Genomic DNA, 16,437 nt, shown 5'->3' with positions numbered 1-16,437 from the left:
AGTGACTCTAATTTGAAGGCAGAAGCAGCAAAACAGGAAGCTGTTCTGAAATTCTAGATGCCACACGAAACATTACCGAAGCAGAACACCGTCTTCCCAATGTCGCACTTTTCAGAGGTTTCGCTCTGTCTTCACCTCGGAATGTGCACGTCCACCAGGGGACGGGGAGGGCCGAGGGACGGGAGGGGCCATCGGCCATCAGGGGCCCCCAGGGCGGCCTTGAGGCCTGGAAATGCGTGGCTCTTCCAGTTGTCCCACCAGCTCAAATTCCAAAACCAGTGCTGCCCTACTGCCATCTCGTGGCCGTGGCTCGCCGGAGAAGGTCTCTGCTCAGGTGATAAGAATCAGACTAAGAAAGGATCTTGCTTTTTTATTCAAAAGGATCACATGCTTTACATTAATGTGGTTTTCAAAAGACCTCAGGTCTTAAAACTAAAAGTACCATGACATTTATCTTTGCCACCTGTGAAAGTTTCACACTGGAAGAACCTCAACATAAAGAATTATCTTCAGAACCTGCTGGAACATTCTCACATCAAGTAAGCTATGTCGTATACAATAAAGCTCTTTCTTCAGTACTCGATCTTTTCAATCTCATCCATGTCTTCAGGGTCGAGATGCTTAATACTGCTGTCTAAGGAAACAAGGGAAAGGAGCCAGTCTCACCCGTGGTGTCCCTGGAAGTGCGTTCCAGCCACCTCCCTCTGAACTTTTCGGGGACAATGACACCTTTGCACCTGTCTGTTCCTGTGACACCCTGCACAGACAACCTTGAGACAGGAAAGTGAGGAAAACATGGCAACAAAGTAACACCAACCAAACAGCCACAAGTGCGCAGACTGTGAAATGTGTATATTCAGGGGTCACGGGGTGAAAAAGGCCACAGGAACAGTGACAAGAAGCCTGCCTAGAAGCCGACGGCTTCTGAACTGTGGTTACCTCCTGAGGCGGGGCTTGGAGGACCCGGGCAGACTCCCAACTGTCCATGCTGTCCCACTTTCTCCAGTCAGCCTCACGTGGAGCACACAGTTTGCAAGCCTTTAAAAATTATGCTGTGGACGTGTGTGCGCCTGTGTGCATCCCTGGGACGCATGCCTGCTGCCTCCTACAAGACGGCGACGAGGGTTCCTCTCGTCCTGCGCCCCACGCCCTCCACGGGCTCCACAGTGGAGGGCGATCTGAGCAGTGTGCTTAGGGCTCCATTAGTGCCCTGGCCAGGCTAGAGCCCCAGCAGGCTGGCAGAGCCCGCCCTGCTTAGACAGCCGGGGGCAGGCGTGCAGAAAGGGTTACAGAAGTTAGGATTCAGGACTGTCCTAGGTGGGAGAGTGGGGCGAAAGGAGGGGAAAGATGTGGACCAAAGAGGGTGGGTACAGGATGTTATCACTTATAGGATGTGCAAATCTGACCCAGACTCCAGAATGAGCCCATAAGAATTCCACTTACCTTTTATCTTGGAACAAGGATTTGTTCAGTGTCACGTTAGGAGTCTGGGCCTATGGAGAAGAAGCCTTCCCCCTGGCTTCCGCCTCCCCACCACAAGCCTCTGGACTCACACTCCAGGGCCCCACTCCCCAGGCTCCTACTGAGAAAGGAGTTCTACTTACTAAAATGGTCCTGGATTTGCATAAGCAGGGACAGTTTATCCACTTCAATCATGTTAAAGGCGAGGCCTTTCTTCCCAAAGCGTCCTGTGCGCCCAATGCGGTGGAGGTAGGTCTCATAGTCAGGCTCAAGTGCTTGGTTTACTGGGAGATCGAAGTTCACAACAATTGTGACCTGCTTCACGTCAATCCCTAGTATAGGAAGGACAGGTGGGCTGTGATATTCTTGAAGGCAGCCATTCAAGCGCCGAATGACTTCTCACTAGAGAGCCAGTTCGGAAGTCACCTGCTTTCCATAACGGAGTTATTTCAGGCAGCTGTTAGCTTTCATGCTCAGATGTCTAAGTGTGAATAGTAGCTGATTCTACGAGAGTGCAAACATCAAGCTGTACAAAGCACATGTGTGCACAGGAGTGCACGCCTGTAGGTGGGGTGTGCTCTCACCTAGCCAGAGGTGGTCCCCCTCTGCCTCTGCTGTATGAACTCCCCAGCAGGGCCCGCAGCCTCCAACCCTTTACTTCTCACTGGAGCGCACTCTGCTCCCTTCCCTACTCTTCTCCTTGGATCATCTCTTGCCTCGACTCTTAGGAAAACTTGCCGGCTGGTTTCTCCTCTATCCCTTCTCGTACTTTCTAATCTTTCCCATGACAGCCACCACAGCAAGGTTCTGGAACTTGTGCTCAGAATCTCTACCCAAGTCATGCAGGCTAACGTGCATGCCAGTCACGACCTCAAGCCGCCAAGAATCTCACTTCCTTCGCTCCTAACCCACAGCTGCAACACGCCAGGCCAAAGATCCAGCCGCTTCCCAAGCTCACCGTAATTCTCTCCCAACTCATTCATCAAGTGTTGCTTATTTGGCCTGGAAACTTCCGGCCTGAAACTGGAAACTTGCACAGTGGCCGTGCCGCTGCGCGTTCCCACCACCAGTGGGGTGCAGCGGCTGTGCGCCCCGGGCCAGCGACTGCCACTGCCGCTCTTTCTGAGTTTAAGCACCAGGTTCCTGTCTAGTGTATCCCACTGCTGCCCTCCCTTCAGCACCTTTCAATTCACAGGTTACCTGGGAAGAGTTCCTGACCCAGTGGGCCTTCCGCCTCCCAACTAACAAGGTGCTCGGGTCGTGACCCTGGCCCTCTCGGTACTGGCTGCCATGCAAGAGCTCACTGTGCCCTTTTTTATCTAGGGCACGTGTCCAGCCTGTGGCCCTGGATGGCCAGTGATGTGGCCCGACGGGATCATAAACGTGTAATACTGTCACGATTTTCAGTGATATTTTTCATGACTCAACTGGCGGCTGCTGAGTATGGACTACAGAGGTGACCGCAGAACGCCGTGTGGGGAAGGCGCGGTGCAGGGCTAAGCTCACTTTCTGTGTCCACCACACACAGTGGAATGGAAGCCTGCAATGCCAGCTGTCCCCTGTGCTTGTGAGCTGGCAAGTGGAACACAGCGATTGCCGAAAGCAGCAGTTAACCTACGTGACCTACGAATGCGTGTCCCTGGGGAGACAGGCAACTACTGTAACTAAGCAGATACTTAGGAGGCCTTCTTATTGAATTACTAAACTTGCACTTGTATTATTTAATAAAAAAGCAAGTTCAAATATAAAAAGGAAGTTTTGTATCTATACATTAACTACATTATGTATTTAATTTTTAATTTTTTAATATTATATATGTGACCCAAGACAATTCCTTTCCCCTCAGTGCCCCCAGGCAAGCCAAAAAGTTGCACACGCGTGTTCTGGGTCTGGCCTTCTCTGCCCAGCATGGCCACTGTTAGCCCATGTAGCTACTAAAACGAAAGGTTCAGTCTCTCAGTTACACTAGTCGCAGACCAAAGGCCGCACGTGCTCAGTGGGCACCAGCCCGGCAGCATGGGACACGGCGCTTCCCTCACTGCAGAAAGGGCGGTCGGTAAGGCCATTCCAGAGGGGCGGGAGGCTGGGGGCGAACTTCTGAGTGGCTGGATCGGAACCTTTCTCGGGGCCTGTTTCCAGAGGCAGCGCTTAGCCCTCACTGTGAACAGCGCAGGCTATCAGCTCTACTTGCTGAACCCAGAATGAACTGGGAAACAGCTCGAATATGGGGTCTCAGCAAGGACACAGGGGAAGGCAGAAGGGCTGCTCTGGAAGCAACGACTTTTCCCCCAGTAGTCATAGCAGTAAAACTAAAATCACCTTAGAGATGCTCAACATTAGTTATTGGAGAAAATCAAACGAAGGCCACAGTGAGATGTCACCACACAGGACGAGTCACACCACTACAGTGGTAGAAGTCAGCTGCCAGCGAGGATGCACAACAGCTGCTCCTCCTCGCGAGCACAAACAGCACAGCCGTGCTGTGGGGAAGCTTGGCAGTTTCTTATAAAGCTAAACATACACCTACCACATGACCTGGCAGTCCCGCTCCTAGGTATTTACCCAAGAGAAACGAAAACACATGTCCACATAAAGATCTACACATGAGTTTTTCTTAAAGCTGTATTCAAAATAGCCTCAAACTGGACACAGTCCAAATGTCCAACTGGTGAATGAATGAGCCACCAGTGGAAAATTACTAGCAATTAAAACGGGGGGGGGGCGGGCTGTCGATACACATTACAACGCTGATGGAACTCAAAGGCATGCTGTAGGTCTGACGTGCAGGCTCTGCGTGAATGACTTAATTTATACGGCATGCTGGAAGAGATAGATCTATGGATAGAAGTCTGGCATCTGATCAGCTGTCACAAGGGCCATGTGACAGGAGGAGCCTGACTGCAGGAACGTGGGGGAAGCTGGGAAGAGGGCAATGTTCTACATTTTGATTACTGACAGTCGTAAGCCTGTCTATGCTGGTCTAAGCTCACCAAACTCGACACTTACAGAGAGGGCAGCATCATGTGTAAGCTGTCCCCATCCCTGACTCTAAACGCACACACACCTCGAGCACACACATTGGTGGTTATCAGAACCTTCTCTTTCCCGTCTCGAAACCTCTGAATGATGGAAGCTCGCTGCTCCACGGTCAGCTCCCCACTTAACAGGGACACCTGGTGGCCGTCCCGCATCATCTCCACAGTCAGCCACTTGGCGTTTCGACGTGTCTGAGTGAAAACAAAACCCACCACAGCACCCTGGTTACAGCAGAGCAACTGCGCTTGTGACGCTGGACTGGGGAGGACAGCTGTGCAGAGGAGTTCTGCTCCAGGCACCTTCCGCCTTTAGGGACCTTAGAACCTGGCCTAGCTCCCCTGCTGCGTAGGGACTGCTGCGGTAGCCCAGGAAGGAACTGTGATAAGAATGAGAAAAAGACAGACAAGAGAACAGCTGGGTCAGGTGGAGGTCCTCTGTCTCTTAAGCCAAGAAGAGGAACTGCCCAAGGCTGGTAGAGCGCTTATTTATACCAATAAAAGGTTGATATTAATTTTGGCCTCTCCACCCAGCAATCAGCTGCCGAGCTGCAAAGGCTGTTCACATGCTGCGAGGAGCCCCGGCGCTGTGCTGTGGGCAGGCTTTGTCCTGCATGCCTAACCACTCTCCAGCTTCAGCCACTCCCAGCACTGCTGCCTGCGCTTCTGAGGGTCACCTCCTCTCAACCAGAGCTTTGGCTTTCTCACCCCGAAAATGCCCAGCTCCCCCAGAGTGTGGATGACATAATGCTACGTACTGTAATAATGAAGAGGACAGACACCCCAAGAAGGCTTTGCACATGCCAGGCATGTGCTTTGACCACATTTTAATAAAGTAGCTACCCAATCACACTCGAAAAACTTTAAAATGGATCAAAAAAAAAAAATTTCAAAGCTAAAACATGAAGAAAACTTGCCCAAGTTTACACGGCTGGCCTGCGGCACAGCCGAGCTTTCCCTGAGTCTACAAAGCCTTCAGTGCTGTTCACATTCCCGGAAAGTGCTGGTCTGGTGCAGCGGAGCGGGGGAACGGGGCGGATGCGCCTCACGTGGCCACACGGTGGGTGAGGAAGTACCACACACGAGCATGGAAAATGGGAGAAAGCCAGGGATAAACCGAAAATAAACATAAGGAGACATTAATACTATGCAGCACCCTTAGCCTGCCAAAGGGTATGTGCGAAAACTAAACAGCAACCTAAATGGGAAGCGCTAGAAGCAGCCCCTTTAACGAGGACCTCTAGGCAGCATCACCCTGAAGATGTGAACCTTTCTAAGTTTCCCTCATAGAATACGGACCATTTCTAGTGAGAGCGCCTCTGAAGACTAAACCGCAGGGGCTGCGCTGGCGCCTGCCTGCCTCCCAGCCTCCACCTGCTGGGCCATCGCGGCACGAGCAGGACGCGCGCAGCAAGTGTACCTGGCAGAAGATCATGGCCTGGCCAATGGTGATGCCTCCGTAAATGTTGCACAGAGCTTGATACTTGTCATTTTTGTTGTCACACAACACATAATACTGTCGGATGTTGTTCAGGGTCAGCTCCTCTTTTCGTAACTTGATTACATTCGGGTCAGGAATGATTCGCTCAGCAAACTGCAGAACAGAGTCTTCAAAGGTTGCTGAAAAGAGCAGCATCTGGCATTCGGGGGGCAAGGCTCTGCAACAGAGAAGGGGGCGTCACCTGCTGCCCGGCCGCCTGAGCGCCAGGGCTGCGGGTCCCTGCTGGCAGTCGCGCACCTGCGGGCAGAGCCGTGCCTGCGACGACTCCACGCAGAGCCACGCGTCCTGCCTCTCTCTGCCTCTGAGAACTCAGAGAAACACATCCCTGGGACGTGGAGCCTGGAGCAGAGCACAGGCGTGCACCCTGCGGCGTCGGGGTTTCTCCTGCCAACGTCCTGCTCTGCGTGGTCATGGTCTCACACAGGTAAGGCATTTGACGGGAGACACGAGGCATCTTGGGAGGGGAAGAGGAAGTTACAACTAACTTTACCTATTTATTTATTTAGGTGGTACTGGGGATCGAACTTGGGTCTTGCGCTTGCCAGGGAGGTGCTTATGCTGCTGAGCTCTCTCCCTGGCCCAACTAACTTTATTATATGGGATGGAGAGATGCCATTGGAGGGGAAAAAGAGAAAGTGCAGTAATATAAATGTACAATGAGCCCGTAATACATGTGAGGCATTTACATAAAGTACAAAACTAGGAGAAGTGAATCCATGGGCTTAGTGATCAGAAGAGAGGTTCACCCCAGGGAGGCAGCGGGACGACGGCTGGATGCGGGGCGCCAGGAGACTTCTCAGGTACTGGGAAGCACAGCTCTGTTCCTTGACTTGAGCCGTTAACACAGGTGGTCTCTAGTGAGAGTTCACCCAGAAATGTGCTTGAGATTTATGGATCCCTTTAAAAATTAAATTCACTTAACTGAATGATACATAAAGATATAAAAAGGGGGTACTATATGATGTTTTAATATGCATACATGGTACATAATGATCAAGTCAGATTAAGCTGGGTGTGGGGGCACACACCTGCGATCCCAGCTCTCAAGAGGCTGAGGCAATAGGGTACAATTTGAGGCCAACCTGAACTATATAGGGAGATCCTGTCTCAAAAAAAGAAAACCATGAAACATATCTCTGTCCTTAAACTATTATTTCTTTTTAAATTTTAAAAAAATTTTATGTATTTCGTACAGGGTCTCACTACACAGATCCGACTCGTAGTGATCCTCCTATTTTCAGCCTCCCAAGCACTGGGATTACAGGGGTGCCCACCATGTCCAGTCTCATTCGCTGTATTGTGTGCTCCAGGGACGAGGCCAGCACGGCATTCCGGGATCAAACCCTGGTCCCTGTGCTCTGCTTAAGCAGGTGCTTTAATCTGCTCAGTTATCTGGCCGGCCCTATTTTTTCTTTATGGTGAAAACTTGCAAAAAAATTTTCTAGTCTTTTGAAATATATTTGAATGTCACCCTACAGTGTAATAGCACACCTGAACCTCTTGTTCCCTTGTAGCAGTAACTGAAACACGCTGACTCTGATACTTGCAATTCATTAATTAAATCTTCCTATTCCCATCCTCTCCAGCCTTTAGTAACCATCATATTATTGTCAATTTTTATTTTACTTTTTAATTTTTTTTAATGTTTTTGGTACAGGGTCTCCTATGCAGCTCGGACTTGTAGCGATCCTCCTGTCTCAGCCTCCCCAGCGGTGGGATTACAGACGTATGCCACTATGCCGTCTTGGTGGCCCACATGGCAAGCGGTACCAGGGAAGGAACCTGGGTGCCTGCGTTGGCCTGGTCAGGCGCTTAGACCGCTGAGCTATCTCTGTGGCCCCCTGTTCAACTTTGATGGTATCAACATTTTTAGTGCAGCCATTATAGAAAACACTATAGGCTCCCAAAATATTAAAGCGTGACTACCATAAGTTTTAGCAGTCTCACTGCTGGGAGGCATGTATGAAAAGCTACAGTGTTTTTCATAATGGGTGCCCTAAAAATGCTGGTATCATGAAGCTGACAGTAGTATGATGGCTACTAAAGCTGTCCCAGCTGCTGCAGAACTGTACACAACAGCAAAAAATAAAAGTGAAAAAGGACCAAAGTGTCTTCCAACTGACAAGTGGATAAAGAAAATGGGGTATGTAAATCCAAGGGAATAGGATTCAGCCATAAGAAAGAAAGAACAAAATCCTGTCACTCGCGGAGACGCAGACGATACCTGAGCTCACTGTGTGACACGAAGGGTGCCAGCCACACAGAGCAAAGCCAAGTGCGAAGCGAGCTGCTTCGCATGTGGAATCAAAAAATGCCACATTTTAAAAACCAAATAGGGTAGCTCAGAGAGAACCCTCGTCCTCTGAGACAAGGGCAGAATAGCCGGCAGAACACAGCGTTAGCGCTGACAGGCAGCCGAGCGCCTACGTGGTCCAGCGGTCCCAGAACACGACTTGTGGGCGCGGCCCGCGTCATACACGGTGGTTTTTAAAATCCCAAATGAGATTCTGATTATAGCTAGATTGTCTATATGTTCTACCATCCTGCTAGCATGGCTTTTAAAAATTTATTTTTTTCATGCTAATATGGTTTGGAAGATCTTGTATCAACCCACAGAAAACATGGAGAAAAAGAAAACTGGTGGATATTTTTCAATGTTTCTGAAAGGAGCGTGAGAAAGCAGACGGAGCTAGGCAACGCGCGCCACCACGTGGGGAGTTGGTGAAATTGCAGCCAGCTTTCCCGGGACCCTGCGGTCTGGGACCATCAAGCTCCAGAGCCCGCAATTAGGCTGAGGAATGAAAACGTTAAAACCACTGGGAAAGTTCAGCGTTCCCATACTGGGGCCTGCTGGCCATGTGCTGTGTCGCAGCCCCTCATATGGAGAGGGACGGCACAGGACTGGTGTCCGGAGGTATGGACGTTGGATTTCAAAGTGAAAATTTATACAAATTAACCTAAGGAAAGAAAATCACTGTATTGAAGAGCACATTTGATTTTGAAGGTTTACTAGGAAAAAATAATATAAAAAAACCTCAATAATTTTTTATTGATTATATATTGAAATAACTTTTTGATAACTTGTAAAATATAATTTTACCGATTTCTTTTTTAAAGTGGTCATTAAAATTTTTAAATATACATGTGGCTCACATATGTCACTAGAATTGCTTATGTAATATTTTTAAGCAAAAGACAGGAAAACTGAACAATGGAAGAGTTACCAACCAACATAAATGCTTTATTTCTTTTCTTGTTCTGGTATCGGGGATGGAACCCAGGACCTTGGGCTTGCCAGGCAGCTGCTTAAGCTGCTGAGCCATCTCGGAGCCCTTAATTATTTCTTAATATTCTCTTGAGTAAAATAATATAAGAGATTTTCTCCTTGACTACTGAATCTTTCCTAGAGTTCCCAATCTTTTACTTGCTGATATAGATATGCAACTATACAACGTTGTTGGTAAGAGGACACCAGGAAGGGAAGCCCCCTCCATCTGTGGCCAAGGTTAATTTAAATAGGAAGGCTGGCTAAAGATATACACGAGGGCAGCTGACTCAGGGCAGAACTCCCAGGCTTGAGAACACCAGCCTCAGAGGAAGTGGGCCAAGCACGGAGGGACCAAGTGAAGTGTGCACTGTGGGCGGCGGAGCCTTCGCAGGCAGTTCCCGCACGCTGTCCCCAGGAGGCCAAGGCCTTCAGCCTATTGCCCAGGAAGAAGACCAGAGACCTGGACACCTCCAGATGACAAATCACCCATCCTAAAGTTGCAAAGCCCAGACAAGTACACAGAGCTGTCGAAGAGAAGTTTAGTCCTTTATCTCGGGTAATGCAAGGTTAGTCAGGGATCGCCAAGCAGGAAGGGGAAGGCTGGCTGTGAGAGACAGAGATGTGGAGAACAAACAACAGGAAACCCGGGTAACTGAGGCACACGACTGAAAACGGAGACTCATAACACTATGGTGAAATATGACCAGAGAGGTCACAGTGGGTATTGTATCCGTAATAAAGGGGCTACGGACAAGAAATAATCAGAGAACACTAGCACGAGCCCAGCAGAGAAAAGGAAAGCTTAGTGCATTCTTTTCATGACAAATAAAAGGAGAAACACAACTGGACCAAAGGTAGAGAATGAAAATACAGCATAATGCAGCATTTGAACGAAAGGACTTGGAACTGGCAGGGTGGACAATGGAATGCGACAGGCACCGATGAGACCGGCCCTGCTGTGCAGTCTGTCCTCCACAAAAGCCACGGGGCCCAGGGGAGAGCAGAGACCCTGCGTTAGGTCAGGGGTGCCGCCCAAAGGAGCATGCATGACCACGCCACTGTCCTCCAGCTCCAGGAAACTGAGCTCCACTTCCTGGTACAGACAACCTAAGTAAAATGTCCTGCAGATGAACACCCGGGGAGGTGCTGACGGCGATGTGTCGCCTCTTTTGTGGTGGTCCTGATTCAGTCAGCGCTTACCAATGGCCGTGCTTTTGACAAGGCATGAAGTGCTGCATCCAATCACAGAGACCGAAAAAAAATCTGAAGATACTTTTAAGTATAAGATACTTAAGATACTAGTAAGATACTTTTGAAAAATAAAGTTTCAAAACATCTTGACTTGTATAAAGTTTTATGTATTTGGTACAGGGCCTCACTATGCAGCTTAGACTCATAGTGATCCTCCTGTCTCAGCCTCCCCAGTGCTGGGATTACAGGTGTGCACCACCATGCCCGGTCTTGGTGGCCAGCTTGGCGAGCCCAGGGGTGTGGCTGGCAAGGCATGTGGTACCGGGGATAGAACCCGGGTGCTTGTGCTCGCCTAGGCAGGTGCTTAGACTGCTGAGCTATCTCCACAGCCCCTTAAAGTTTTAATAAAGCACAGAGAATATAAAACAAAAGAGTACTCATATTTTACTAAATAAAACTAACCTTTACTCAACAATCTGTGTATGAAGTAGACAGTGTAATTCTGATACATTCAGTTCAGTCAATAAAAACTTATTAGAAGTCTTACCAGCTAAACGTCCTGTAATGTTGTGCACAGTATTCAAGGTTTTTTTGTTTGTGTGCTGGGCCTCCCTACACAACCCAGACTTGTGGTGATCCTCCCGATTTCTGCCTCCCTAGCGCTGGGATTACACGTGTGCACCACCACACCCGGACTCCATCGCTGGCTCAGCGCACCCAGCGGCAGGGCCGGCGCGGCATGCAGAGCCAGGGTTCGATCCCTGGCCGCTGTGCCTACCTAAGCCAGTGCTTAGTCGGCTGAGCTATACTGCCGGCCTTCACAGTATTTAAAAAGTGGGTATAATTTGCTTACACCTGTGATGTTGGGACCTTCATTATTAAAGTTTTTGTTTACTTTTTAGTTTTCTAACTCTTGAAAAACTAGTAAGCTTTCAAATATATGCAACTGGCGGTAGCTCCTTCGACACGTGTCTAAGGGAGGCCCATCGCCGCCGGAAGCACTGACTATCCTGGTCGGCTGTAGACCATGCTGTCAAAGCGCAGGATGCAGAAGAATGTCTTGTTCAATATGAGGATAAACTAGAGATGAGAAAAGAGAAAAGGACTGCCGTGAGGTAGAAATGGCATGCTGTTCTTCTGGAAGTGTCTGAAGGCCTCTGAAGAGTACCTTAAGGAGTCGAGAGAAAAGAAAAGAGTGGACGGACTGCCCCTGTGCTGTCTGGAATTGTACAGAGGGGCAACACAACTCAGGGGCAAGAAAAGTACTTGTGTATTTTAAAAAACTAAGACTGCTGTAGAACTAAAAAAAAAAAAGTCACTAGAAAAGGGCAGACAAGTTAAACAGAACTTGCATACCTGTTTACCAAAAGTGTAAATTACTTGGACTCTGCCATTAATTTCAAAGGTTAACTCATCTCTGTTTTAAAACCATTTTCCATGAGAAACAGAGTTTAATTTAGGATGATGCTTAATGTACTTTAGAGGGTTTAAAATTTACGGACATTTGAGACATTAACAGTCTATCTGATGAATTTATGGATTTTTTTTTTTTTTCCAGTACCAGGGATTGAACTGAGGACCTTTCACTTGCCAGGCAAGTGCTTATTCTACTGAGCTATCTCCCTGGTCCAAATTTATGGATTTAAGAGATCTGAATGACAAATTAACTCATCTACCAAAAGAACTTGTAGACAGAATAGGCTCTTTCTAGAGAGCTAGAAACTAATTTAACAAGTCTGAAAGAACATAAATATTCTCACCCAGCCCCAACAGTAACTAAAGGAAGTAATGTGTATGTTAACTAACTTGACTATGGGAATCATTTTACAATCTGGGTATACCTCAAAATGTCACCCTGTACATCTTCTGGGCCACGACCTGTATTGGCTCTCCAAAATGTTTGGTCACTCTAAGTAGAAACAAAATAATCTAAGAAAATTTCCCAGACTTGTAGGGAAATTTTCAGGCAAATTCTGAAAATGAAGGGGCACACTCCATGTCTAAGACAAGGAATGAACCAAAGCACCTCACTGAGAAATCTGTGAATACAGAAGATTCCAAAAACTTCTAGAGAGAGACAAAAAAAAAACCCACAACAAAAAATGACGCCAAGCCAAACCAAGTCACATACAGAAGCTTGGAGATCAGGGTTAGCCACAACACAGGAAGCTGAGGATATGAACTAAAGCTATTTGTAAAAGCTTTCTATTTTTAATATCATACCTGAATTTGGAGGGAGAGTGGTTTCCCAGCATTAGAGTCTTATCTAGCTAAACTACCCATCCGCACACCAAACGCACAGGGGGGCTGAAAATCAAACCTCTCATACCTGCCACTTTTAAAGCCACTAGAGTGCCCGCTCCACCATCCTGAGGAAACCTGAGGAAAAGAGACCCAGACCTGGAAGGCTCAAAGTACAGAGGAGGGCGGGGAGGGGGCCAAGGATAACAGGACGCAGAAGCAGCAGACCAATGGGATTCTCACGTGGACCGTGGACGGAAGACAGGGAGAAGGGCGCGTCTGTGATTACCTCTGGATGCGAATACTCTGATCCGAGAACCCTTGGGTGTCCATCATCACGTCGGCTTCGTCCAGGACAAACACGCGAATCCTGGTCAGGTCAACCAATTTTCGTTTGAAACACCAGTCGAGGACGGTCCCGGGAGTGCCGATTACAATCTGTTTAGTGATTTTGGTGCCTCTGGAAACTAGGGAGAAAAGGTGCGGAGGGCTCCTTCAGAGGAAAACCGCTCCGCTTCAACACCACAGGCCCCAGGGCGGGCCGAGCCACCCAGCTCGCCAGGGCTGTTCAGGTGCAAGCCTTGAGGCCACCGTTCTGATTCGGGGAGTTTTAGGGCAAGTTCCTGAGTTTCTAGTTATGATCTCTTGCATATTTGATTTTTTTTCCCTTATGGCCATTTAAAAAAGCATGCTGTCTCAGTTACCCAGGAAGCCTATTGAGTGCCCAAGTTCAAGACCAGCCTGGACAACACAGAGAGATCTTATTTCAAAATAAATAAATAAAGTCCTACTGTAGCAATTCCTCCACTGACTTACAGAAATACTGGCACAGCTATGCAAACCTAGGAAACTTCTGAAAATGAAAAACAACTAAAATGTCCATCAATAGGTTACACCGTTATACAGAATAAATTATGGGCCACCTTGCAGCTACTCAAAAGAATGAACGGTGTGAAAACAGCGTTCCAATTTTTGTAAACAATGAAACAAATACAGTCCTGTGCATTTCTATGATCTTAAAAAAAAAACAAAAAAACAAAAAAACCCCCCGCCTGTTAACAATAGTGCTGGGGGGCTGGGGATATAGCTCAGTGATCCCTGGTACTGAGTTCAATCACTCGTAACACACACACACACACACACACACACACACACACACAAAGTGGAAAAAAAAGAAAAAAACAACCAAAAAACCAATAGGAATAGGTTTCTGGAGGGCAAGAGAAACAACTTTGACTTTTATCTTTATCTTTTTAAAGTTCTGGGTTTTTTTTTTATAAGCTTATAATACTGTAATGAAAAATATCCCAAAATGAGTTGTCCTCCATAACGGAGTCTCAAAGAACAGAGGCATCTGCTTGTAGGCTGTGGCAATGGTGTCACTGACATTTACCGCGGCCCTGACATTTTCCAGGTGTACGCACCAGTACATCGCATCATTTCATTTAGCAACCTCACGATACAGGTGCTGTCATTTCCCCCACGTTAGAGATGAGAAGACCGAGAAGCTGGGACGTCCCCCAGGACTGGCTTCCTGGTACATACCGTGATTTCCCCGGATGGCGTACATCACTTCCAGGTTCACGCAGAATTTTCCCATCTGTTCCACCACACGGCCGGTCTGCAGAGCCAGCTCGTAGGTAGGAGCCAGACACAGGCACTGTGCAGGCAGGAGAGAGAAGACAGACTCCATGAGCCGCTGCTCCAGTCTGAGCAGCAGCTAAAAATCCGCGTACAGAGAGGTGCAGCAACGACACTGGAGGTTTTGGTTAAATGACATACTTGATTTATTTGTATCGATATATGTTTGTGATATACACTGATTATACTCAGGTTGGAGGACTGATACAAATACCTGGCACACTTTGATCACTTTTATTCCACCATGCCCTGCGGAGCCCTGTCCCATCTCTATGGAATTTGTCTCTGTTTCTTAATAGAGCCCTTTAATTTTTTTTAATATTTTGGTTAATTATGTTGGACAAACTGTGTAATACCTAGCCTTCTGTGTCTGACTTATTTCACTGAGTATTACAAGGTCAAGATCCAACCCTTTTCCTACAAATGAGTCAAATTTGTCTTTATGGCTGAGCAGTACTCCCAGGTGTATATACACATCACATTTGCTTCTCATTCATGTGTTGACGGGCGTATAGACCTTGTCCAGGACTTTGCTATTGTGCCTTGTGCTGGTACAAACACAGGTATGCACACGTCACTGCAGCACAATGACTTCAGCTCTTTATGGAAAACATAAGAGCTGGCTCAAATGGAATTTCTGTTTTTACTTCTTTGAGGAATCTTCATTCTGATTTACAAAGAGGTTATGATAGTTTACATTCATACCAACAAGTGGACAAGAGTTCCTTTTCCCCACTCACCAGTCGTGAGTCCTTTCTTATAACCATTCTTACTAACATAAGGTGAAATCTCAGTGTTCTTTTGATTCGCATTTCTCTAATGGCAAAAGGTGCTAGGCATACAAATGAAAATTTTAAATTGAACACAATTTAATAGCTGATAGATTTGAGGTAGATTCCAAGTATGAGGAGACAAAGGGACGTAGAATTGAGAAACAACTGTCCTTAATATATTCCTCTCTGAAAGGTATTTGGAAATACAAGCTACTGTTCACCTTCCTTGGTCAGGGTGGAAGAGAATGCAGGGAGGGTGGGATCCGACGAGCGAGGAAAGGGAGCCGCATCACGAAGATGTGTGCCAGCCCATCACCTCGTCTGCCCTTAAGAGTCCACTTACGTTCAGAGCACTAATCCATCTGTGTGACACATGTACGTATGCATATCTTCCACAAAGCGCTTTCATTTGTTATTCCATCTCTTCTGAAAGTGGTAGTTTGTTGTTGTTGTTGTTGTTGTTTTTTAATTTAGGTATTTTTTTTGCAGGGTCTCACAATGCAGCTCAGAGTCCTAGTGATCCTCCCGTTTTCTGCCTCACTAGTGCTGGGATTACAGGCGTGCACCACCACACCTGGACTCCACCGCTGGCTCGGCATGCCTATGGGGGGGGGGGCTGGTGCAGCATGCAGTGCCAGGGATCGAACCCTGGCCCCCTCGCTTACCTAAGCAAGTGCTTAGTCTGCTGAGCTATACCACTGGCCCTAAAAAGTCGTAGTTGTTGATGAACAAAGATACTGTGATGGAAAACCTTGTGGTATCTAACACATGTGTGCACTTCAATTAGATATCTTTGATGGAGAAGGAAATATAGCCAAATCTCTAAAAATTAGTCTCTATACACATTTCTTGACATGTGGTCAAGCACAAAAATCCCAAATAATTTTGATTAATATCAAACCTCCAATAAATTTTACTGGTCTTATTTTAAAGGCTTCCAGTGACTGGTGTTAGCTGTTCACATCTACAGCTTGCCTTGCTGAGAAACCCTGTTCCCCACTGTGCACATGGCAACTCAGTTGGTCAAGGGAGTCAGTGGGAAAAAAAGGGAGTCAGTGAGAGCCCCTCGAAGAAAGAAGGAAAGACTACAGGATTTTGTGTGTGTGTATAAAACAGGCTAGGAGAATGGTGAGTTGGGTGTCCTTAATTAGTAACATTAAGACTGATATCCCTGGGCTGGCCAGATAGCTCAGCTTACTAAAAAGCCCTGCCCCTGGGGCTCTTTGAGACTTCGAGGCTGGACGTGGTGGTACATACCTGTAAGCCCAGTGCTTGGGAGGCTGAAAACAGGAGAATCACTATGAGTCTGATCTACATAGTGAGACCCTG

At 47.5% G+C, this 16,437-nt stretch overlaps 1 protein-coding gene across 1 annotated transcript in view; it reads right to left on the bottom strand.

Moving 5' to 3' along the window:
- Nucleotides 1-408: 408 nt before the first annotated feature.
- Nucleotides 409-16,437, bottom strand: part of Ddx25 (DEAD-box helicase 25) — a 21,312-nt gene continuing 5,283 nt past the window's right edge. The window contains exons 7-12 of the mRNA XM_004641396.2: nucleotides 14,240-14,354; nucleotides 12,984-13,161; nucleotides 5,914-6,151; nucleotides 4,526-4,688; nucleotides 1,605-1,793; nucleotides 409-634 (exon numbers count right to left, since the gene is read on the bottom strand). Coding sequence (XP_004641453.1) covers nucleotides 573-634; nucleotides 1,605-1,793; nucleotides 4,526-4,688; nucleotides 5,914-6,151; nucleotides 12,984-13,161; nucleotides 14,240-14,354 — 945 coding nt within the window. The 3' untranslated portion in view covers nucleotides 409-572. The remainder of the gene's footprint in view (nucleotides 635-1,604; nucleotides 1,794-4,525; nucleotides 4,689-5,913; nucleotides 6,152-12,983; nucleotides 13,162-14,239; nucleotides 14,355-16,437) is intronic.

The sequence above is a fragment of the Octodon degus genome, unplaced genomic scaffold, assembly GCF_000260255.1.
Source record: "Octodon degus isolate 3935 unplaced genomic scaffold, OctDeg1.0 scaffold00136, whole genome shotgun sequence".
Taxonomy (NCBI): Eukaryota; Metazoa; Chordata; class Mammalia; order Rodentia; family Octodontidae; genus Octodon; species Octodon degus.
The sequence above is the reverse complement of the archived record's forward strand: the minus strand, read 5'-3'. Positions and strand labels throughout refer to the sequence as shown.